The 22,935-nt window shown below is 36.3% G+C and overlaps 4 protein-coding genes across 9 annotated transcripts; all 4 read right to left on the bottom strand.

The window, feature by feature from the left end:
- Nucleotides 1-1,536: 1,536 nt before the first annotated feature.
- LOC18023969 (4-coumarate--CoA ligase 4) lies at nucleotides 1,537-5,080 on the bottom strand. Of its 2 annotated transcripts, XM_006406234.2 has the most exons (5): nucleotides 3,925-5,080; nucleotides 2,322-2,517; nucleotides 2,024-2,237; nucleotides 1,841-1,943; nucleotides 1,537-1,752 (listed from the first exon to the last, which is right to left on the bottom strand). In XM_006406234.2, exons 1-5 carry the CDS (start codon nucleotides 4,987-4,989, stop codon nucleotides 1,633-1,635), a joined length of 1,698 nt encoding a protein of 565 aa, XP_006406297.1. In that variant the 5' UTR covers nucleotides 4,990-5,080; the 3' UTR covers nucleotides 1,537-1,632. The 2 variants fall into 2 exon arrangements, with proteins under 2 accessions (XP_006406297.1, XP_024015204.1); XM_024159436.1 differs by lacking the exon at nucleotides 1,537-1,752 and having other exon boundaries at nucleotides 1,839-1,936.
- Nucleotides 5,081-6,966: 1,886 nt separating this feature from the next.
- LOC18023968 (4-coumarate--CoA ligase 4) lies at nucleotides 6,967-10,827 on the bottom strand. 3 transcript variants are annotated; one of them, XM_006406233.2, is made up of 5 exons: nucleotides 9,656-10,823; nucleotides 8,059-8,254; nucleotides 7,757-7,970; nucleotides 7,566-7,668; nucleotides 6,967-7,452 (listed from the first exon to the last, which is right to left on the bottom strand). In XM_006406233.2, the coding sequence occupies exons 1-5, from the start codon at nucleotides 10,700-10,702 to the stop codon at nucleotides 7,351-7,353; spliced, it is 1,662 nt and encodes a 553-aa protein (XP_006406296.1). In that variant the 5' UTR covers nucleotides 10,703-10,823; the 3' UTR covers nucleotides 6,967-7,350. The 3 variants fall into 3 exon arrangements, 2 of the variants coding, with proteins under 2 accessions (XP_006406296.1, XP_024015081.1); XR_002900760.1 differs by having other exon boundaries at nucleotides 7,152-7,452; nucleotides 7,753-7,970; nucleotides 9,656-10,826; XM_024159313.1 differs by lacking the exon at nucleotides 6,967-7,452 and having other exon boundaries at nucleotides 7,734-7,970; nucleotides 9,656-10,827.
- Nucleotides 10,828-12,116: 1,289 nt separating this feature from the next.
- Nucleotides 12,117-18,421, bottom strand: LOC18023967 (ABC transporter C family member 8). 3 transcript variants are annotated; one of them, XM_024159062.1, is made up of 12 exons: nucleotides 18,401-18,421; nucleotides 15,636-17,584; nucleotides 15,217-15,537; nucleotides 15,057-15,143; nucleotides 14,373-14,975; nucleotides 14,130-14,294; nucleotides 13,755-14,049; nucleotides 13,419-13,633; nucleotides 13,015-13,320; nucleotides 12,870-12,933; nucleotides 12,522-12,761; nucleotides 12,117-12,420 (listed from the first exon to the last, which is right to left on the bottom strand). In XM_024159062.1, the coding sequence occupies exons 2-12, from the start codon at nucleotides 17,121-17,123 to the stop codon at nucleotides 12,293-12,295; spliced, it is 3,912 nt and encodes a 1,303-aa protein (XP_024014830.1). In that variant the 5' UTR covers nucleotides 17,124-17,584; nucleotides 18,401-18,421; the 3' UTR covers nucleotides 12,117-12,292. The 3 variants fall into 3 exon arrangements, with proteins under 3 accessions (XP_024014830.1, XP_006406295.1, XP_024014831.1); XM_006406232.2 differs by lacking the exon at nucleotides 18,401-18,421 and adding an exon at nucleotides 17,950-18,107; XM_024159063.1 differs by lacking the exon at nucleotides 18,401-18,421 and having other exon boundaries at nucleotides 15,636-16,238; nucleotides 16,328-16,444.
- A 595-nt stretch (nucleotides 18,422-19,016) lies between these two features.
- Nucleotides 19,017-21,071, bottom strand: LOC18023966 (glycolipid transfer protein 3). Its single transcript, XM_006406231.2, has 6 exons — nucleotides 20,756-21,071; nucleotides 20,464-20,519; nucleotides 19,917-20,047; nucleotides 19,660-19,795; nucleotides 19,392-19,535; nucleotides 19,017-19,280 (listed from the first exon to the last, which is right to left on the bottom strand). Exons 1-6 carry the CDS (start codon nucleotides 20,952-20,954, stop codon nucleotides 19,245-19,247), a joined length of 702 nt encoding a protein of 233 aa, XP_006406294.1. The 5' UTR covers nucleotides 20,955-21,071; the 3' UTR covers nucleotides 19,017-19,244.
- Nucleotides 21,072-22,935: the final 1,864 nt, after the last annotated feature.

The following is a 22,935-nucleotide window of genomic DNA, read 5'->3' as shown; positions in this document are numbered from 1 at the left end:
CGAAAACGACCGGAAAGCTCGATCTCCGGGAATCAACGAAATCGCCTTTCTCGTCGTCTTCGAGAGAGATAAAAGGGAATGGGTGTTTTCGAGTTTTTCGCGACAAAAAAATTTTAACCCCAACAAAAATTATCAATTAAAATTTTTTAAAAAAAAAATCCCACCACTCACATGCTGCCACGTGTCCGACGAGACGGTCTCGTCCGCTCCTAAAATAAGGAGCGCTCCGTTCGGATTTTGGTCGACATATTAATAAAAAATGGTCGATGCATATGTTCCTGTGCCGGCGATATGGTTTAAAGCTCCTACTGGAGATGCTCTTATGTTATACTATAAAAAGGTAACATGCATGTTGTCCTTTCTTTACTTAATTGCCCATCAACGACTTCTTTTTTTTGGGGTCTGATAAGATTAAGTACACATTTGATCGTTTTGACTAGAATTCCTTCCGTCAAAATCCATTTGCTAGTCTCGCTCTCAGCTCCTTCCACAACATATTCCCCGATGGAGCTTTAGGAATGGAGTCTGTGACGAACACTTCTTTAACTCTAATTCACACACACACACACACTTCGTTAACTCTGATTCGCACACACATATACACATACACACACTGAAGAAAAGCATGTGATTCTTTTGCAGATGGTAGATTTCAGAAAACTTTCATTTGTTTCAATTTTGCGCATGCATGGATAACCTCAGTTTTTCAACTATTTTCTTCTTGTATAGGCGTCTAGCCTTGATGTCTATAATAAGGGAATCTAATTCAAATGTCCACTCAGGTTCTAGGTGATTCTGGAGCATCTAAAAACAAAAAAAAGTTCTACTTAATTATGACACTTTTTGTTTGTAATGTGGCCATAAACATGAACAAAAGGTTTTTACATATAGGATGATCTATTTAACGGGTGTATTTTGCTTCTTAATTCCAGTGCCCTGCTCAGAGTTATAAGAGTCTAAGTCGATTATTAGAAATTCGGTTTAAAAAAAAAAAACTTAAAACACCAAAACTATTATTATTCTATTGGTGTTTAAGTAATAGATTTTTTAAAAATTTTCAAAACTATTAAAAATATATATTATAATTTGGCATCTTTTTATGATTAGCATTTATATATAACTCTAAACCAATAGTAATTCAATAAACTATTTTTTAAGTTTACAATTTATCACCATTAAACAATAAAAAATAGATAAAAAAATTTATAAATCTATCTTTTTAAAACATTTTTTTTAATTATCTATTTATTTGAAATATTGGGAATATAAAATATCTCATACCAATTACTATTCAGAAAAAAAATCTTACACTCATTAAATTTTAAATGATATTTTAATCAGTACATATTGTTGAAAATTTAGGTTTTGGGAGCCTAATTTTTATTAAATAAGATCAGGAGTTTGAGGCAAATGCTTTTTTTCTAACGCAAGGCTCTAATTCTCTAGACTGAACTAGTTAGAAAGAAAAAAAATGTTTTAAAAAAAACCAAATGCTAGTTGTTTTTTTATTTTTAACACTAACATATTATTCTATTACAAATTATGAGACCTATTATATCTACAATTCTACAATTGACAAGTCTTCTGCATACAAACATGCTAAACGGATCTCCATTCAAAACTCTCTTGTGTCTATTTTGGGTACTCCGTTTCCAATTTGGCTCGGAGTTCCTTCCTCAAAATCTTGCCCGAAGCCGCTTTCGGTATGGCTTCTATGAAGAACACCATCTTGATTCGCTTGTAGTAAACCACCTATACAAATCATCACACCGTTGGTTTAAGACATCTACAAGATTTCCATCATTAAAGACCTATGTGAAGTCAAATATTAAAGTCTTACTTGTTTGCTGACATAACTCTTAACATCATCTTCGGTTAGCTGAGACCCTTCCGATCTAACCACAAACGCCACCGGGACCTCATCAGCTACTTCATCCTTCATTCTGAAAACTTCAGTTGTCTTTATAAACAAAGAACATTAGAGTTTCAATTTACAAGTTTTCAGATTTGTTTTTACACTCACGCGACAACAGCAGCATCCTCGATAGAAGGATGAGAAATAAGCAATGCTTCAAGCTCAGCTGGAGCCACTTGATAGCCTTTGAATTTGATCAGTTCCTTCAAACGATCAACGATGAAGATCTCATCATCATCATCTACGAACCCAATGTCTCCCGTGTGTAACCATCCATCTTTGTCTATAGTTCTCGCAGTAGCCTCTGGATCATTTAGATAACCTAACAAGATCACAACAATTCTTTCCTATCAAGAAATGCTTCCAAGGAAAATTAACAAACAAAGGAACATTTAACTGTTTTTACCCTTCATGGCTTGATCCCCACGGATGCAGATTTCGCCAGATTTGTTGCGTGGTAAGGAGACTCCTGTAATGGTATCGACCACTTTCATCTCGGCGTTTCTACTCACAGTCCCGCACGCACCGGACTTGGTCTTAAATGGTTTCTTTGCAAACGCTAATGACGTGGCCACCGTTCCTGACTCAGTCATTCCATAACCCTGGAAACGTGTTTCTTTTTTTTGTTTAGTCATTACAAATAATGTGAAAACGACAACCTTTGACAAATTCACATTACCATAATAACATCCCCACTGAAACTGTAGTTAAAGTAAACGAGAAATTAATGTTTTGACAATGTCACAATGGGGTTGATTCAACATGTGCGTTGGTCGTCCAAATTGAATTTAAATTTGATAGGAACTGTTAACGTTTTCGTGTATGATCCCCCATAATCTAACAATAAGTCAATGCTGGAGTATATTTTTGGTTGTCAAACCAATAAGTCAAATACTTATATAATAAATGAGCTATAAGATCGATTCGAATTGGTGATTCTTATAAAGAGACGAGTCATGAATCATGAATGTGCCCCCAGTAATGGACTAAACGGTGCAAATAATTCAATACTTACTGTTATACGCTTTTAGTACATATCTTTTTCAGATAACTGAAATTGATTCACACGTTATTGTAAAAGCAACACAAGACAGTCAGAAACCAAACAGAGAAAGTGCATAATAAAGGGGCACTGGGATTAATTTTTTTTTTTTAATGTTTCAGATGAATGCGAAGGACCCAACTCATAGCTAGAACCAGTTTCATCACAGCTCAAAGCGATTCAAGTGTTTTTCTTGCCAAAAAAATAAAATAATGAATCATCCTTTTATAGTTCTATTTGGTCGTCTCAAATGTGGATACTAACTATTGGTTTTGGCTTTTAATAGAATACATTGTGCTGGTCGAAGAATTTGGAATTGTTGTTTGATTTGTAATTCCAAATAGTACGTTTTTTATTATCTTTATAATTTGTTTACCACCACGGGATACTTACGTTTCATCTGATTAATTGACTAGTATAGTCAAGATAATGACAACGATCGGTAGGTAATCATATGTCTACATAAAATCAAATATATTGGTGTACTCTAACATCGAAGATCTTGTTACCAAAAAATATTCGATATTTGGTGACGCGCCTATGATCTAGATACTGACATAAACAGTTTTAAAGCTTAGGTTTGGTAAACCACCCACTAATCCATTTCTTCAACCTCAATTTGTTAGTGTATCAATCTATACATTAAAAATATTCCATTTGATTACTCACGTCAATAGGCAATTGCACATAGCGACAATTCTTCACCTACCACAAGCATTTTCTACTAATTACCCATGAATAACGCAAGTTAACTACTAAGCACGTACCACATGAATCATATGTAATCTAATCAAATAATCATACTCATCCGTTTTCTACTAAGTTACTTCTCCACTAATTATTAGTCAATCACAATTGTCTTATTTATCAGATTTTAACTAGACTCCCTATGTCCACTTGCATTAAAATCTATGAAGAAACTAAGAAACTAGTTGTGAAAGTAAGAGGAAATGAACTTAAAACTGACCTGACCAAATATGGCATTGGGAAACTTGAGACGCACGGCGTCTTCAAGCTCCTTCTTCAATGTAGCCGCGCCTGAAAGCATCATCCTCACCGAGCTCAGGTCATACTTCTCCGTCTCCGTGGACTTAACGAACGCTAAAACCACCGGAGGAGCCACCGGAACCACCGTTACTTTGTACCTCTGAATCAGTTCCATCACCAGCTTCAGCTCAAACCTCGGCACGATCAAGATCGCCGCACCGGTCCTCATCGCCGTGAGCATCAGAGCGTCGAGCGCGAAAATGTGAAACATCGGGAGAAAACAGAGGATGACGTCATCTGCGGTGAAGTTGAGATTAGGGTTTTCTCCGTCGACTTTCTGAGCGATGCTCGTCACTAATCCCTTGTGAGTAATCATCACTCCCTTCGGTAGCCCCGTGGTCCCGGAGGAGTACGGCATCGCCACGGTGTCCTCCGGCGAGATCTCCGGTTTAGGAAGCTCTGTTTCGTCCGCTTGTGTCAGTTCCTTGAAACTCACGCAACCAGCAACTAACAAAACGCAGTGATCATCGTCTTCGTTGTTGTCTACGCAAACGATCAAAACGCCGTCGTTTTTCAGGTTTGTGAGTTTATCGACGTAACACCGCTTCGTGATGATCATCTTCGCGGCGGAGGCTTTTGCCTGTTTTGCGATCTCGGACTGTGTGTAGAACGGATTTGCCGTGGTGGATACGGCTCCGAGGTGAGCTAGGGCAAGGAAAATCAGAGCAAACTCCGGCGAGTTCGGGAGAAGGAGCATCACGGTGTCACAGTGGCGGATTCCGAGCCGGTGGATCCCGGCGGCGATTCGCCGGAAATTGGTTTGTACATCGGCGTAGGTAAAGATACGTCCGGTGGCACTGTCGATGAGACAAGTTTTGGTAGAGTCGCCGTCTCCGTCGCCGGAGAATCTTTGGAAGACGTAATCGGTGAGAGGAAGGTGATTGGGGATGGAGATATCGGGAAGTTTGGATCGGAAAATGAAATCTTGAGAAGGTTCTTGATTTGTCTTCTTTGTGAGAAAATGTGTTTGTTGTTGGAGCACCATTTGTGTGGAGATTCTACTTCACGAAAGCAAGAAAAAAAGAGAAAACAAACTTTCTTCTCAAAATGTAACGTTTGCTTTTCGATTTTGTTTGATTGGGTTTTTATAATGGTACGTTTTGGATTGGTAATGATTCATTATTGATTTATTTCCTTCTTATTCGATTTTTCTTAATGATATTGTCTATAAGCTATTGCTTTGTAGTTGGTGAGTGGGCCAGTTTCACTGCTCCTTTTGCGCCACAATTGTCATTACTAAAAGAAAATTACTTTTGATTATTTATTATATGTTATGAACACCTAATTTTTGAAATTTTTAAAATTAAATTTTTGTTTTATTTTTAAAGTAGTTATAAAACAATAAAACATAGCTATAAAACAAAGTAATTTGATTTTTATAGAGTATTAAAATTGGTTCTTTCTTCATTATTTTACAAAACGTGTCACTAAGCTTTGTACGAAATAAAATACATTTAGCAGATGATTGTGAATTCTGCTTCAATTAAAGGATAATATTGCATGTTCATGATCAATAGTCTTTGCTTTCTTGTTTGTTTGATAGGAATGGATATTATTGTATTGCTGTTAGGGACAATTTAAAATTAGCCCCAAGAGAAAATAACTGTACAGTGATCAAAATCGGTCAAAAAAATACTGTATATATAATATCTATATATATATATATATGTGTGTGTGTATGTGTATGAAATTGAGAAATTAAGAGCACGAGTACATATCTATGTGGTTATATCAATAAAATAATTCTACATGGGTACAATTAATTAAAATGTGAATAATAATATAATTATTTTAAATAGATTACAATTACAGGTAAAATATTCAATAAATATTCTAAACATTTTGGATCGATCATTCTACAGTAGTTTCTTTTACATCCATTCCCATAGATGTGGTCACAGTTGGCACCTTCCTTACCTTGGCTAGATTCTATGCAGTTTTTTTTTTTTTTTTTTTTGTATTTTGACATCTTGATTTATTACGAATTCATGATAAGTGGATTCTATTCTATCTGTAATCGTCTCTAGTCTTTGACACTCCAGCCTTTTTTCCAATAGTTTAAGATGATTATTCATTTTTTGGTGAATGCTATTTGAGTGGGAGACAACCGTTGATCTATATTTTACCTTTAGGTCATACTATAGTATGGTAACATGTTGTCCTTTCTTTACTTAATTGCCCATCAACGATTTCTTTTTTTTGGTCTGATAAGATTACGTACACATTTGATCGTTTTGACTTGAATTCCTTCCGTCAAAATCCATTTGCTAGTCTCGCTCTCAGCTCCTTCCACAATATATTCCTCGATGGAGCTTTAGGAATGGAGTCTGTGACGAACACTTCGTTAACTCTAATTCACACACACATACACACACACACACTGAAGAAAAGCATGTGATTTTCTTGCAATTGGTAGAATTCAGAAAATTATCATTTAATTTGTTTCAATTTTGCTCATGCATGAAAACCTCAGTTTTTCAACTATTTTCTTCTTGTATAAGCGTCTAGCCTTGATGTCTTAGTATAATAAAGGAATCTAATACAAATGTCCACCTCAGGTTCTTGGTGATTCTGGAGCATGCATTCACACACAAAAAAGGCTACTTAATTATGCTTTTTGTTTGTAATGTGGCCATGAACATGAACAAAAGGTTTTTACATATACGATCATCTGTTTAGCGGGTGTGTTTCTGCTTCATAATCCTCTAGACTGAACTAGCTGGAAAAAAATGTTTAAAAACGAAAAAAAAAAAAACAAAATAGTACTTGTTTAATCACTTAGTTTACTGGATTTTTTCTTTTTATTTTTTTGTGTGTATTTTACAAAAAAGAGTATCATAAAGCATTTGAAATTGCTTCAGTGTATTGGAGATCATGTGCTTGGTACAAAGATGTGCAAAAGCATCTACATGATACTTTCAGAGTGTGGTTTTAATTTAGACGAGACGCCACCACTCCATCGTGAGAACAGATAGGGAATATGTCTTTATGTCTTTTAGAATATTCTAGAGTATCGAAATTAGCTAGTTATACATTATGTATAGTTTTTTTTTTTTTTTGAAAATTGCAACTACTTTTTTTGCCTGATAATAATTCCGATTATGGAGCTCCTTCCACGCCCTTGTAGAAACCACCAAACACTCGATAAAACACGAATCAGTCTCCATGAGACATTATTATACGGGTATAGAAAGCATAACCTAACTAAAACAAGATCAATGAGGGTAAATAAGTTAAGACGTTATCATACTTAATAATCTCTCTCTATACTTACTTTTTACTGGCATCAATGTTCGAGCTTACGCATACATTCGAAATTCTCTTGAATCTTTAAAGAATACTCGGTTTACAGTTTAGCTCGGAGTTCCTTTCTTAAAAGCTTTCCCGAAACTGCCTTCGGTATAGTTTCTACGAAAAACACCCTCTTGATTCTCTTGTAGTGAACCACCTATATATAGATCATCACACAGTTGATTTAAGACATATAAAGGATCCATATTATTAACTTATGTGTTTCCCAGGCCGTTTTTGAAGACCAAAAGAGAAATCTCAGAATCTCACCTTTTTGTTAACATAACTCTTGACATCATTTTCGACTAGCCGAGACCCTTTCGATCGAACTACAAACGCCACAGGAATCTCACCAGCTACTTCATCTTTCATTCTGAAATATCAAAATATCATTAGAAAATGACAAAAACATTAATAGAGTTTTCAAATCGAAAGTACTTTTAAGATTTTCATTTACACACGGGACAACAGCAGCATCCTCGATAGAAGGATGAGAAATAAGCAATGCTTCAAGCTCAGCTGGTGCCACTTGATAGCCTTTGAATTTGATCAGTTCTTTCAAACGATCAACAATGAAGATCTCATCATCATCATCTACAAACCCAATGTCTCCTGTGTGTAACCATCCATCTTTGTCTATGGTTCTCGAAGTAGCCTCTGGATCATTCAAATAACCTAACAAGATCGCAACCATATTTTTTTCCTATCAAGAACTGCTTCCAAGGAAAAAGAAAGACAAAGGAACATTGACCGTTTTGAATACCTTTCATGAGTTGATGGCCTCGGATACAGATTTCGCCAGATTTGTTACGAGGTAAGGAGACTCCGGATATGATATCGACCACTTTCATCTCTGCGTTTCTGATCACTGTCCCGCACGCACCGGACTTGGTTTTAAATGGGTTCTTTGCAAATGCCAATGACTTAGCCACCGTTCCTGCCTCGGTCATTCCATAACCCTGAAAATGTGTTTTTCTTTTCAAGTCACTATTAAAAATTAAAAATGACAACATTTGAATTTGTTCAATATAATACACCCCCACTGGCGAAGACATGAACTGAGAAACGTCAGCAAAATCATCTAAGAGAGTTCAGTCTAAAAACTGTAATTAGTTAATCAGTTACGACATTGCTTGAACATATATAGTGTTCATTGGCATATGAATTGGTCGTCGTAATTGAATTTAATTTGATAGGAATTGTTAACATTTTCTTGTATGATCCCACAATCTATTAATAAGTCAATCCTGGAGTTTTTTCTTTATTTTTCGGTCAAATCAATGTCAATACATAGATAATAATAAATGAGACCGATCTGGATTTACAAAGAGACAAGTAATGTGTCCCCAGTAATGGACTAAACGGTGCAAATAATTCATTGCGATATATAGTCAAGATAATGAAAACGATAGGTGATAAATGTGTTCATACGATCATATTCAAATTTTATTTAGTCATGTTGGCATGTTAACATCGCTATTACCAATAAATATTTGATAGGGGTTTTGGCATTTCGTCGACTCAAAGACGTAACATGGGTTTTTGCTTTAATCTGAAAACTCTTTACAAGATGATTCGAAATGGGTTAGCTTTCTTCGTTACCAGTGGTTCCAATCCTGACGTCATGACCAGTTTTGGTATTCCTAATCATTTATTCATAAGTTTTTCCTTTCTTTCTATTTAACTATCGTTTTTATAAATAGCTCTTCTTTCATTGATCAATAAATTTATATTAAAAAAAAACATTATGATACATAATCGAGATATGGTAACACGACACCAAACCCTCATAGTTATAATAAAGTTTGGATTTGGTGAATCACGAATCCATTTCTTAATTATATTTAGACCACGAGATTGTTAGTGTGTCTATCTATACATTAAAAAAAAAAAAAACCATTTGCTTACTCAAGTCCCCACCGACAAATCTAAAAGCTTTTTTCCACTAACTGTCTTCTTTAACTTTCTTTATATGACGACAAACGCACGTTAACTCTCAAGTCCCACATGAATTACATGTACGTAACGTAATCTAATCAAATCAGATAAACTTTGCATTTCCTATTCCAAGAATTATTAGTCGATCTCAATAATTATAGTTCTTGGAATTTCATCCAAGAATTATTAATCGATCTCAATAATTACATTTCTCGGATTTTCATCCAAGAATTATTAGTAGATCTTAATAATTATATTTCTCAGATTTTCATCCAAGAATTATTAGTCGATCTCAATAATTAGAAAAAGAAAATAACAAAATAGTAGTGAAAGTACTTTATAAAAAAAGGCCCATAAAAAAAGTACCTTATCAAAAAAAAAAGAGTGAAATTAAAGTACTGAGGAAATTAATTAAAACTGACCTGACCGAATATGGCATTGGGGAACTTGAGACGCACGGCGTCTTCAGGCTCCTTCTTTAGCGTAGCTGCGCCTGAAAGCATCATCCTCACCGAGCTCAGATCGTATCTCTCCGTCTCCGGTGATTTAACGAAAGCTAAAACCACCGGAGGAGCCACCGGAACCACCGTGACTTTGTACCTCTGAATCAGCTCCATCACCAGATTCAGCTCGAACTTCGGCACGATCAAGATCGCCGCACCGGTCCTCATCGCCGAGAAAATCAACGAGTTGAGTGTGTAAGTGTGAAACATCGGGAGAAAACAGAGGATGACGTCATCTCCGGTGAAGTTGAGATTAGGGTTTTCTCCGTCGACTTTCTGAGCGATGCTCGTCACTAATCCCTTGTGAGTAATCATCACTCCCTTCGGTAGCCCCGTCGTACCGGAGGAGTACGGTATCGACACGGTGTCCTCCGGCGAAATCTCCGGTTTAGGAAGCTCTGTTTCGTCCGCTTGTATCAGTTCCGTGAAACGCACGCAACCATCAACGTCATCGTCTTCGTCGTCTAAGCAAACGATTAAAACGCCGTTGTTTTGAAGGTTTGTTAGTTTCTTCACGTAGCATCGTTTCGTGATGATCATCTTCGCTGCGGAGGCTTTTGCCTGTTTTTCGATCTCTGACTGTGTGTATAACGGATTCGCGGTGGTGGAAACGGCTCCTAGGTGAGCTAGGGCAAGGAAAATCAGAGCAAACTCCGGCGAGTTCGGGAGAAGGAGCATCACGGTGTCACGGTGGCGGATTCCGAGCCGGTGGATCCCGGCGGCGATTCGCCGGAAATTGGTTTGTACATCGGCGTAGGTGAAGATACGTCCGGTGGCACTGTCGATGAGACATGTTTTGGTAGAATCGCCGTCTCCGTCGCCGGAGAATCTTTGAAAGACGTAATCAGTGAGAGGAAGGTGATTGGGGATGGAGATATCGGGAAGTTTGGATCGGAAAATGAAATCTTGAGAAGGTTCTTGATTTTTCTTCTTTGTGAGAAAATGTGTTTGTTGTTGGAGAGCCATTTGTGTGGAGATTCTAAATCTTCTTACTTCACAAAACAAATCAAAACAAAAACAACAAAATAAAAAAATTCAGAATGTAACGTTTGGTTTTCTATTATTGATTGGGATTTATAGTGGTACGTTGGATTAGTGATAGTGATACTGTTTTTTTTCTCAATTTTCTTTAGGTCTCTCTCCAAATGACGAAGATTTGCAATTCGCACTATAGCTTTCATATAATTTGGTGAGTGGATATATGATATATGATATATATTTTTTTAATAGAAAAGGGTTCGAACTTTTTTGATCTCACCAATTTAATAATGAACTAAATCATCGATTCTGTCAATAATTTTATCTTTTGCCAGAGTATTAATTGTATAATTGCTCCCCTCGTTGCCGTAAACTTTATTCTTAATTAAAAGATTCTTCTAAAAAGCAAATTCTTGCAAGTTTGCCTTTCACATCTCAAAAAAATACAGGTCAATTTGTCACTTTGTAATCAATCAGTTATGGATGTAGCTTTCATGTATTTCACCGTATATGTAAAATATTAAGTACCCTTACGGTTTCAAAAACGAAATTCTTTTGGAAAAATGTTTTAATCCAACAAAAAAAATTTGTAATCAATCTTTTTTTCGTTTGATTTGGTTGATAATGGTACGTTGAATTAGTGATTATAAAAAAAATGGACGAAACCGGGTTTTTTTGTTTGTTTGATATGATAATAATGTATGTTTTAGCGAATTCCAAAAGAAAAATAACTATACAATTCAATTACAAGATCGGTCAAACTCCAAATTTTAGCAATCATAAATAAATAAATAAATAAAAGATTAGATCAATAATAAAGATTAGCAAGATCGGTCCACAATCTCAAAGGAGAGTAATGGGACCAACAATCACTGCCAAAGAGTATCCTGCTACGACCACCACAGACTCGTAATTTCCATCACGTGTCAACAAGCAAGTTGGGTGCTTTCCCTTAACGTCGTAGGACGACTCTGTTTCACGTCAATAATTCAATCTAAATAATTAATGTACATGAGAAACACGCACTTAATATCGTTTGAGATAATTTTTACATTATTGACAATGCAGAGTTTTTTTGGTTAATGACAATGGAGAGCTTGTAGGAAAATATTTATAATATATTCGTAACGCATAAGCGTGGTAAGAGGCTAACAAAAAATCAAGAAACCAAACAAAAACGAAAAACTTGATTCTTGGATCATTCTCCTCAAACGAAAAATTTTTGGATCATTCTCCTCAAACGTGATTTCAAATGGCATGACAACATGTAGCTAACAAATACTTTTACATATCTTTATGATATATTTAGGATCTCCTTACTACGCATATCACTCATAGACGTGGTCACTCTGCGTACACACTTGGGCATCATGTGTTTCATATAAAGAAATAGCCGGAGAAGGAAGAAGATAAATAATGAATATATAATACTTTTTTTTATTTCTTTCTCAAGATTACAATGGAAGATCAACATCATGTGAATTACATGCAATCTCTGACATTTACGGTTTCAGTACAGCTACTATGATCTGATGATGTCGCCTCTTATTGGAGAATCATAGTTTATGAAACCTACACTTAGCTGTGGACTTGAAGATTCTGAGAAGAATTTCCTCTGCAACTTGCCCAATACTCAGCAACAAGCTTGGAGAAGTAAGAATCAGTCTCCATCAGCTTTGAAGGCTCATTGTACTCCACAAGTTCACCTATCAAAAACCAAATGAGTTTCACCAGTAATCAAACAATTGGTTTTAAGGGATTAAAGAGAGAAGAGGGCTCATTTTGATTAGAGAGAAACTATGTTTACCAAAGGAGAGAACCATGACCATGTCACTGTCTATGACCGTTGGTACTCTATGAGCAACTGTTATCACCGTGCAGTCTGCAAACTCCTCTCTTATGATTCTCTGGATGATTGCATCAGTTGCTGAATCAATGGACGCTGTAGCTTCATCTAATACTAATATTTTGTTTCTCTTCAACAGTACTCTTCCAAGACAGAACAGTTGTCTCTGTCCCACGCTCCAGTTCTCTCCTTCATCACTCACTTCTCGTACAACAAAAGATAAACAAAATTGCTGTCAGTTCTCGGAGAAGAACCAAAAAACTCCATCTTGTAAAAGGAAACATGACTTATTTTTTGTTTTTTCTCAACCTGAAGAATCAAGTTTATTAGGTAGATTGCTAATCGTGGCCTTAAGCTGACACTTCTCGAGCGCCTGCACGCAAAAAGAATGGCTCATCAGAGAGGTTTTGAATCTTTGACATAGAAATCTCATTCTTGCTTCATATTTCAATACCTTCCATATTTCATCGTCGGAGTAAACACCTAGAGGATCAAGATTGGTCCTTATGCAACCACGGAAAAGAGTTGGTTCTTGAGGAATGATGCTGAGTTTCATTCTCAAGTCTTTTAGGCCAATCTTACTTATGTCAATACCATCAATCAATATGCAACCACTTGCTGGTTCTACCAAGCGAAACAAAGCACTGATCAAAGTGCTTTTCCCACTTCCCGTCCTCCCGACAACTCCTACTCTTGTCCCTTCCCTAAACGTGCAAGAGATTCCCTTGAGAACCAATGGAGCATTGGGGCGATATCTTATCTGTAAAAGAAAAAAAGAAGAAACAAAGGAATGTCTTTAGCATTAATTAAATTCACAATTGGATCCATCATCTTATAACAAGTAGTGTTTCTTCTTACTTTAAGTTCCTGCAAGTGAATTGTACCATTGGAAGGCCATGAGGAAGGTGGTCTTCTATCATCCACAACTGCAGGAGGTTCTGCTGGTATGCTCATATACTGTTTTATCCTCTCCACCGAGACGATGGAATTCGATAACGTACAATACCATCGGGTTAAAAACACCTGAGTTTGTGTCAATGTTAATGCATAGGAGAGTGAAAGCCCGACTAGACCTGCAACACAAAGGCACAAAGTTCATACAGCACCTTTCAGCTTGATGAATATCTTCCACAAGCTATGAGTTGAATAATTTCTTGTAGCAATCGCTGCCAATGAGTTAAATATTTCACATACCTGGAGCTATGTAGCCCTTGGGAATAAGGATAAGCAGGAGTGCACAGGTGAATAAAGTCACATTCTGCAGAGCCTCTATCCTCATTATGACCCACTCCATGGCTGCATTAGACAGAAAGAATAGCACGGCATCTGCATCGACTAGGTTTAGGTAGTTTTTAAAGAATCTGTCTACCGTTCCAAAAGCTCGTATTGTCACCACTCCAAGTGAGGTTTCTGCAGCATAATTCATCACTGGAGCTTTGGTTGTTCCGTTGATCCTAATCAGCTCCCTTGCAGAGGCCAAATAGTAATCCTTTTTTTACAAAAAGGAAGACAGGTGTTAAAAATGACTACTTTACTGCATAAACAAGCTCTACAACGAAAAGTCTGTACCTGAACAACTTTCGTGGCCGCCAAAGCAAGAAGAGCAATGATTATTACTTGCCATGTCACATATGTCATGACGAATAGAGCTGCAGTGAGCTCAACAGCTGGTGCTACCACAAATATGAATGCAAATGGAATGTCAAAGTCCAAGACGTTCAAATCAGATGATGCCTGCCAATGTTACATTCAATTATATCACACATTGAGCTGTAGGTGTTTTTCATATGCATGTAAGCAAAGCGATCTTACTCGGGTGAGAATGCGTCCAACTGGAGTAGAATCGAAGAAAAGCATCGGGGCTTTGAAGACTGCATTTGTGAAACCAGAGAAGAAAGCTTTGGAAGCTTTTAGTCCAAGATGGGCAGTCGTAAGAGATCTCATGTATACAAAACCAGCACTTAGAGCTGAGATAATGCTATAGACTCCAATAAGCATTGTAGCAGTGAGTTTAGGGATCCCAATGCCGTAAGCCAGCCAGTATGTTGATGCAGCCTGAAAAACTACAAAGCCAACCTGACCCAATACGCTTAACCATAGAAGAAACCATCCTCGAGAGACACGGAAATAGTCCAAGAAAGGTTTCAACCCTACATAACCCGACTCCTTCTCTTCTTCCTGTGTAAGTTGTACCCCTGGAATATCTGTTGTTACGGTCTCTTCAACGACTTTTTCGATGTTTCCCATCTCTCTGTCTCTACCTACTTTCGTAAGATCTCCTAGGCTTTCATTACTAGCTAAAGGTAACACGGTTACTGCATCATTATGAGCATTCACCAGCTGTTTGAACGCAGTCCCCATCATTAAGAGCTCCTCATACTTTCCTAACTGAGTGATTTTTCCTTCTTCCATAACCTGATCAAGATCATCAATCATTAATAATTAAACGGTGAAGACATTGACAGTCTTTTTTATCTGCTGGTAATCAAGTTTTACCAAAATTTGATCAACTTCTGAGAGAAACTCGACTTGGTGAGTGACCAGAATGACAATTTTCTCCCTCAGCGAGTCCTCAACACATTTCTGCAGTCACAATTAAATATATTAAGAAGCAGTTTTTAGGAATAGCTTCTTCACAAGCAATGTTCTCACTTACATGAAAAAGAACTCCAGCTGTATGTGCATCCACGGCACTAAACGGATCATCAAGGAGGTAAACATCAGCGTCTGCATAGACAGCACGGGCCAGCTGAATCCTTTGCTTTTGTCCTCCGCTCAAGTTAAGCCCTCTCTGTCCAATTTCCGTGAGGTCACCATGTGCAAGATCCTTTATATCCTTATCCAACGCACATGCTTTGATAGCAGCATTGTATCGTCTAGTTTCCATGGACTTTCCATAGAGGATATTGTCCCGGATGGTACCACTTTGGATCCAAGAGGTCTGAGAAACATAAGCGATTGACCCAGATACCTTTACCTGTTTCGATTGGACAACATTAAGGAAACACTTTTGAACAAATATACGTACACTAAATGAACAAAGAGAAACTCAGTGTTGGTGGCTGCTTTGCTTACAGTTCCAGAAACTTTAGGTATTTCTCCGAGTACTGCATGCAACAACGATGATTTTCCTGCCCCAACTGGTCCACAAACCGCAACTTTTTGCCCACGCTTGATTTCCAAATTTATATTCTGAAGAGTTGGAGTCTTAGTTTCTGGATCCCAACTGAAGTTACCTGCTTGTATGTCAACTGCTGTTCCAGATTTCTCCAGGCCACTTCTTTCAATTTCATCAATCTTTAGCTCGTCGTCCAGCAAAAAGTTGTTAATTCTATCGAATGAGACATTGACTTGGATAACAGATGAAATTGCCTCAGGTATAATTCTAACAGGTTCTGACATAACTCTTAGCGTAGCTAAAACCGTGAAGATGGTGCTTGCGTTCAATGGTGCGCTCTTCAATAGAGCACATCCAACAAAAATAACAGAAGAAACTATTGTTGGAGACATCCAATACAGAAAAGTACCAAAGGCCTTTGTCAGCTGAGTCTTAGCCAACCATTTAAATTCTTCAGCACGAGAAGACTCTATCTGTTTCTTAAACTCCTCTTCCCATGACTGCAACTTAATGACTTTCATACTGTTAAGAATCTCTGAGGTGGACCTCAATCGCTTATCCTGCGCAATCATGAACTGGGTCTGGCAGTTCTGCAGCATCTTTGCAAATGGTAGATTAAGGAGACCACACAGGAGAAGAAGAATCAAACCCGGAAAAGCACCTGCTCCAACCACTCCAAAAAGCACAGCTGTAGAAAGCAAAAGCTGAAGCGTAAGGCTCCATCCCGAGTGAAACCACCACAAGAATTCTCCCATTCGATATGCATCCACCGCGATATAATTCACAATCTCTCCAGATGAATGTCTTTTCCTCCCCAAGCTTGATAGCTTTAGCTGCTTTTTGTATGCAGCGACCATTAACGCTGATCTAATCCTCATCCCAGATCTTCTTGCTGCAAAATACCAATGTCTCATAGACAAGGATTCAACAAGCTTCAGCATAACTAGACAAGCTAAGTTCAAGAACCCATTGCGGAGATCCCTGTGGTCACTGTTTGCATAATCCACAAAGACATATAGCATTAGTGGAAGAGATACAACTGCAACTGTTCTGAAAAAGGCACAAACTGCTATGAGTATGTTTTCCTTGAAGTAAACTCTTGCAACAGCTCTAAACACCAAGTTTCTTTCCTTTGTTGAGCTTCCCTCGGTGAGAAGAGCATCCCACGCTTGAGAAAATTTAGTGTAAGCTAATTCAGCCTCATCCTCCGGGACAACACTTGGGATATCATCTGGGGATAATGGTTTCTTGAAGCCCAACGAGAGTAAACGATTCATCCAAGAGAATGATAGAAAGCTGAAAAAACCAGCTGTTGCTAACCTCGCCGAGTTTTTCCTAGGATCTTCACTTAATAGAGGATCAGAAAGGCCTGTTTCACTGCAATCTTGAGCTGATGCAGAAGACCTCAAATTCATCCAGGAGCAAAGGAGAAGCAAAAGGCTCATCAGCAATGTTATGATGTCGAATACTCCGATGCCGTTTCCCTGTGAAAGTATCTCAATCTTTGCTGCTGAATCCAACAAAGCAAAAGACACCCACCAAACAGATGTAAAGATATTAATCCACTTTGAGCCATTAACAAGAAGTGAAACGGCAAGTGAGACCCAAATGATGCCTTCAACAAAGCAAGCAACCCAGGAGATTTCGTTGACGTCATTAGAACCACCAATCAGAGACTTTAATCCAACAACAAAGAAAGTGACGCTAGTAATGGTACAAAATATAGCTGCAGCCACAAAGATCCAGTTTTTCTTGCGGCGCCTGACGATAAAATGTTTGGAAACACAACCAGCTATCAAGAACAAGTAGAAGATGGAGAGGAACAATAGATTGATGAGAACTATGGCGGTTCTTTGGAAGCAATAAGAAGACAAATTCAGTTCAACATCACACCATGGAAGTCCCCCTGCATCATGAAAAAAACTCGATCACAAAGAGATAAAGAACAAAATTAGTAAATCATGGACACTTTTATATATATATATATATATATATATATATTGTTAAGTAATCGACTTTTTGCCTTTTGAGGAACACAAGAAGCCAAAGAAGGTTTAATATCGAAGATCCCACAATAGTATCAATGATTGAACATATATAGATTATTCTAAAACCAGTTAGATTCTAGTAAATGTTTGTGTTTGTTTGTTTGTACAAGAACCTCACACACAACCCATGAAAGCAATAAATAAAACCGTTGAAACAAGAAATAAAGGAAGAAATCAATGGAGTGAGTAGTAAAAGAAAAAAAAAAAAGTGGTGATATCGTACCAATCGAAACCGCCATTGTAGAAGCAGCAACAGACCTCAATCAAATAGAGAGACAAAAAAACAATAAAAAACACTATCGACCCTCAATGAAATGTGAGGTCAATGTTTACTAAAGCTAAACGACGTATCGAAGTCTGAGTAAATGATTGAATTTGATCGAATTAAGACCTGCTTTTCTACATTTTTTTTTAACCAGACGTCAATTCAACTTTTGTCCCGCCCTGTAACTATTAAAAGATGCGAAATTGCTTACGTAACATTCATCGCCTCAATGTGAATCATACACAGAGGTAGGAGGACACGAGATTCACAGATCTCTCTTACCATTTACGAAGGAGACAAGGAAAGGAAACAAATTTTGTACTATAAAATATTTAAAGGTTTTTCTTTTATTCTTTCTTTTGTCGTCAAAATAAAAATACAAAAAAAAAAACTGATTTAAAGAAGGAACCTTTGTTTCTGGAGGTGTCGCGTTCTCGGCCACTGAAACTCCTCGAGCCGTGTAATTTCCCCGGCAGCCCCAAGGCGGATTTAGAAATTGTGAAGCCAAATTCAAATTTGCGCAAAATTGGGTTTTTAGATCTACACGTCACATTATAAACATGCGCAGATTTGGGTTTATCTTTTACTGTAGTTGACCAAAAAGAAAAGGAATACATTGGGCCGGTAATGTAATAATGGGCTCCATTTGTTTTACTATCTCTTAAATCTTCAGATTTGCAAATTCAATCTTTACAACAAAATGTCAACAAGTTCACAACGTCTGACACCTATATTACTATATATATAACCATCCTAGATTTTTACTCTACATTGTAAATAAATCAAAGCAATTAGGCCGAGAATGATTTCGTCTTCTTAGTTAAATTAAGAATTATCTTTTGTGCAAGTAAATTAATGGTTAATTGGAATTAGATACTAACTTCTAATTAGATCTCTGATTCAACTAGTTAGGTTTTATTTTTTACATAGAGTAATTATATTTTGATTCTTGGTGGATATACGTAGTATAGCAAAACAAAAACAAAAAGTTAAAGGATTGATCAAGCTGTAACTAACATGGGACTGATTATGTGCATGCATGAGCATATATACACAACCACATATGGGTATATATGTTCCATACACACTCATATACCAAATCATGATTGTGTGCATGATAACGCAGTTAGATAAATAACTCATTATAAGAAAAAAAAAATTTGATTAAAACTCATCAGAAAAGTGATGCTACAAGTTAGACATCGTGTTACAACCAAGCTATACCCTTAACTCCTTTCTCTCGGTGCTCTTTTTCAAGTTGACTTTAGTTTGTGCACTTCGTATAATTCCTACGCCAACCAAAAAGAAAAAAAGTCAGAAAAAACTCAAATTCATATTTAGTCACAAAAGAAATACACAAAATTCTTTTTCTCTTTATTTTTTTTTTTTTAAAGTCTTACCAAAATAGAATGAAGTTGTCTTAGAAGTGGAATGAGCAAAGAAATTAAACTTCTTATATCATCTTGAACCATTTGATTACTCTCGTCTTTAGCCGCAAGCACGTTGATGAATGTGTTGTTGTTTGGTACCAGCTTAAGAGCCACCTTAAGAACACACATTCCACGAAATCGTTTGAGCAAAAAAAATTTTGGTTTTTTTTTGTTTTGTTTTATAAATGTTTTTCTAATCGAGTTATAGTCATAATGAACATTAACGTATAAATAATACCTTGAAAGCAGCAGCAGAGATCCATCCATGCCATGGTTTTATAGTCAAATTATAACTTTCTAGTACGGCTTGTTCCATGTTTTGTGACATGTCTTTCACCAGCCGTTGCAATAGCTCCAATGTAAAATCCATGGCTCTAAATATTTTGGGATTCGATAGTTATAAGAAAAGATTGTTGGTTCATATTCGTTTTTGGGTTTCTGTGGTCCGAAACCAAACCGGTTTGGGATAGATATAAGCACCAAAAGTATACGTACCTGGTTAGCCAAAGAGCAGCTCTGCTACAGCTTTTAGGCTTCTTAGTGGATCCTTCCTTGGCTTCTTTTCTCAGTATTTCAACCAAGTTTGAGTATAAGATAGGATCTGATTCCCACATCTTCTCTAATCTCTGCAAACGAAAACAGTTTTTGCATACATACAAATCAGTAAACATACTAATACACAGGGATAAAATGTTGATAAAAATCACTAATACAATAAAAACGAGGGTGTGATGAAAAAACGAGGTCCATTCATTTGAGAGAAAGCGTATGACGAAAATGACCCTGAAAGCAACGTAAAGGTGTAGATGGGTCCACGTGTCGAAAGTGATGAAATTTTCTTGGGCATCGTCGAAAAACCAGTTTCTTTTTTTTTGTTAATCATGCTTACTAATTATACGTTGAGTTTTCGAGGGTAAGAAACGAAAATAAAATACTAATATACATATATCTAAACTTGGTTACGCAAGTGATTACGAGCATTGAAAATGATGCGTGTATATAATACTCTATGTAATTAACAAAAAGAGACAAAATTAATTACTTGAATATTTTGATCAATGTCTTGTCGGAGAACAGCCATTGTCGGGCCAATCTTATCTGCAATCAATCAACAAAGTTTCAGGACACCATTGGAGGAGCTAGTTATTATGCTTTAAATCAATAAACCAAACAGTACAGTGAGCTAGATTCGGAAAAACAGAAATTCTTTAACGTTTTAACAATATATTCAACAAAAATATATATACAAAAATGAAAAAAAAAACAAGACAAAAAAACTGCATAACATTTTATTTCTATTTTTGAAATATATATATATATATATATATATATACCAAGAACTTGGATGATTAATTTGCAGAAAGAGAGGAGAGGCTTCAAAGGTAAATTGATGATGCAGGTGGATTCTGTTTCGGTGGTAACTATTGTTGTCTTGGCTATGGAAAGAACAGAGAGTTCTTCAATGGCGGATCCAATCTCTGTCATCTTCTTCTTCTTCGTTGTCTCTTCCATGTCACATCTCTTTCGTTTCATCTTTTGATATTTTTGCTTTCTTGCTTCTCGAGTATACGTGTGTGCGTGTGTGTTTGTGTATGCCTCAACTAAACCAACATCAGAGAATTCGGCTATTTATAATTCCGGCTATTGAGTTTTTCCTCTCTTTTTTTTTTTTTTGATACCGGAATATTTGTTAATTATATCTTGTAAAATAGGAGTAGTACAGTATAAAGTATAACATAAAAAGCTTATCTAAAGAGTTAATAATTTAATTATATGGTGAATTGATTGGCAACCCCTATGTTTGACCTAGCCATCGTTATTAATTCCCGGATTTAATCAAGTTTTTGTTTATTATTACTTAATTATTTAGTTAGACTGTCTATTCCACTAATTGCACAATTTGCGAAGCTTTTGGTTTGTTTGGTTAGTTAATACTTTTATCTTCCTAATCCCAAACTTACTAATCTTTCTATACTAGATATGAAGTTGAATTCTTATCAAACGCTATATGAAAACAATGATACGATTAAGGAGTTGAGAATGGGAGACTATTCGAGCAAGACTTGACACAACTTAATTAAAGTTACTCAACACACATTAATAAGTGACACAGACAAAAATTGAAGAATGCCGCTTAGAGATGTTGTCATAAAGAGATTTAACAGATTTCTAAAAAATTTAGAGAATCAAAAGTTTTGTGTTGCTGATTATAACTGGAGTGTCTCGTGACTTTCAAGGATGCTAGTTGTGTATCTAATGTGAGAGGCACATAAGTATGTATATGTGGCGTTGTTACATCAGATTTAATAAAAAAATGTATTTTTGGTAGTTATGGTTTGAGTTTTACAAGGTTGAAGTTTAGGATCGGTCACTACTCACTAGTTTGGTTATGAAGAGTTCGTATAATAGGACAAGACGATAGATCAAGAAGCCCGAACTTGGTTTACATAATTGCAAATTACAATGGTGTGTTTGTTTTCTTGTACGTTCTAATGCTTTCGTTTCTGGACGTATAAATTCAGTAATGTTTATGTGAGTATAAGTTTGAGTACATTGTAATTATTACAATGCGGTATTGAAAAATAATAATATACTTTTGAATACATTTAAGTAGGCATACCATAATTTTGTCAACAGCAACACTGCAACAAATAAACGAATCTGAGATTAATTAGTAATTGAGTAAGGTTGTGAATGGTATAAAAGTAGAGTAAAAGGGTGAAAATAAAATTTATTTGATTGGTTCAAAATGAGAGTAACTCAGCAGAAATATATTTTCAGTTTGGTGAAGCTTACTTCTGCGAAGGAGTGTGTAGAAGCCTATGTAGGACCATCAAAAGTCCAAATGATAGCCTAAAAGATAAGATAGCAAAAATTTTACACAATTTTAGAAAAGAATGATAAAGTACATCATCAAATACAATTATTTCACAGATATACATACCTATACATATACATACGCTTACACGTGTCGGCATGTCGTTTTGTGTGCAAATGTACATGGAGAAAGTGGGGCAGTTAAGGAGTTTAATTTGTGGGTCAAACGTCGTAATTAGACACACACACATATATATATATATATGTATAGTTTTATTTTTTTTTAATTTTCTTAAATCTTATCTTTGTTTGTTTATAAACTTTCAACGAGCGGGTAGTTAGCTAGCATGTTAATTGATTATCATTTTTTTTGGCGATTCAATGTTTAACCGTAAATGATATGTTTTCGCTTAACCAAGTGTTAATTAACATTAGGATGTAATAATGGCCTAAAAATGGATTTTACTAGTAACATCCACAGAGAAAGCTGTGCACAGTTCTCACATCTGAAAGACACAAAATCCAGATAAGATATAAGTCCATTTGCTAAATAAATTGAAGTATTGTCCAGAATCTATCTAACATGCTGGTGGGTAAGGCACTCCAGCTATTAGAGGGACGATTTTTTTTCCTTATGTACAATTTATTATATACTACTAAATACATTTTCTAATTTAACTACATGGTCTGCATAATT

This window comes from Eutrema salsugineum, unplaced genomic scaffold (assembly GCF_000478725.1).
Source record: "Eutrema salsugineum unplaced genomic scaffold, Eutsalg1_0 scaffold_13, whole genome shotgun sequence".
NCBI classification, from domain to species: Eukaryota; Viridiplantae; Streptophyta; class Magnoliopsida; order Brassicales; family Brassicaceae; genus Eutrema; species Eutrema salsugineum.
Note: the sequence above shows the minus strand (reverse complement) of the source record. Positions and strands in the feature narration are given on the sequence as shown.

Excerpts from the sequence above, each read along its gene's own strand:
- LOC18023967 (XM_006406232.2), bottom strand. Across the intron at positions 15,144-15,216 it reads CAGCTGGAGTTCTTTTTCAT|AAATGTGTTGAGGACTCGCT; the intron begins GTAAGTGAGAAC and ends TTGTGACTGCAG. Across the intron at positions 12,421-12,521 it reads GGTCATGGTTCTCTCCTTTG|GTGAACTTGTGGAGTACAAT; the intron begins GTAAACATAGTT and ends GGTTTTTGATAG.
- LOC18023968 (XM_006406233.2), bottom strand. The coding sequence starts at position 10,702 with ATGGCTCTCCAACAACAAACACATTTTCTCACAAAGAAGAAAAATCAA. Across the intron at positions 8,255-9,655 it reads CCAATGCCATATTCGGTCAG|GGTTATGGAATGACCGAGGC; the intron begins GTCAGTTTTAAT and ends ACACATTTTCAG. Across the intron at positions 7,669-7,756 it reads GAGGATGCTGCTGTTGTCCC|AATGAAAGATGAAGTAGCTG; the intron begins GTGTGTAAATGA and ends TTGATATTTCAG.
- LOC18023969 (XM_006406234.2), bottom strand. The coding sequence starts at position 4,989 with ATGGTGCTCCAACAACAAACACATTTTCTCACAAAGAAGACAAATCAA. Across the intron at positions 2,238-2,321 it reads TGGGGATCAAGCCATGAAGG|GTTATCTAAATGATCCAGAG; the intron begins GTAAAAACAGTT and ends TGATCTTGTTAG. Across the intron at positions 1,753-1,840 it reads AGAGTTATGTCAGCAAACAA|GTGGTTTACTACAAGCGAAT; the intron begins GTAAGACTTTAA and ends TGATTTGTATAG.
- LOC18023966 (XM_006406231.2), bottom strand. The coding sequence starts at position 20,954 with ATGAAACGAAAGAGATGTGACATGGAAGAGACAACGAAGAAGAAGAAG. Across the intron at positions 19,796-19,916 it reads GCTGCTCTTTGGCTAACCAG|AGCCATGGATTTTACATTGG; the intron begins GTACGTATACTT and ends CAAAATATTTAG. Across the intron at positions 19,536-19,659 it reads TCTCTGCTGCTGCTTTCAAG|GTGGCTCTTAAGCTGGTACC; the intron begins GTATTATTTATA and ends TGTGTTCTTAAG.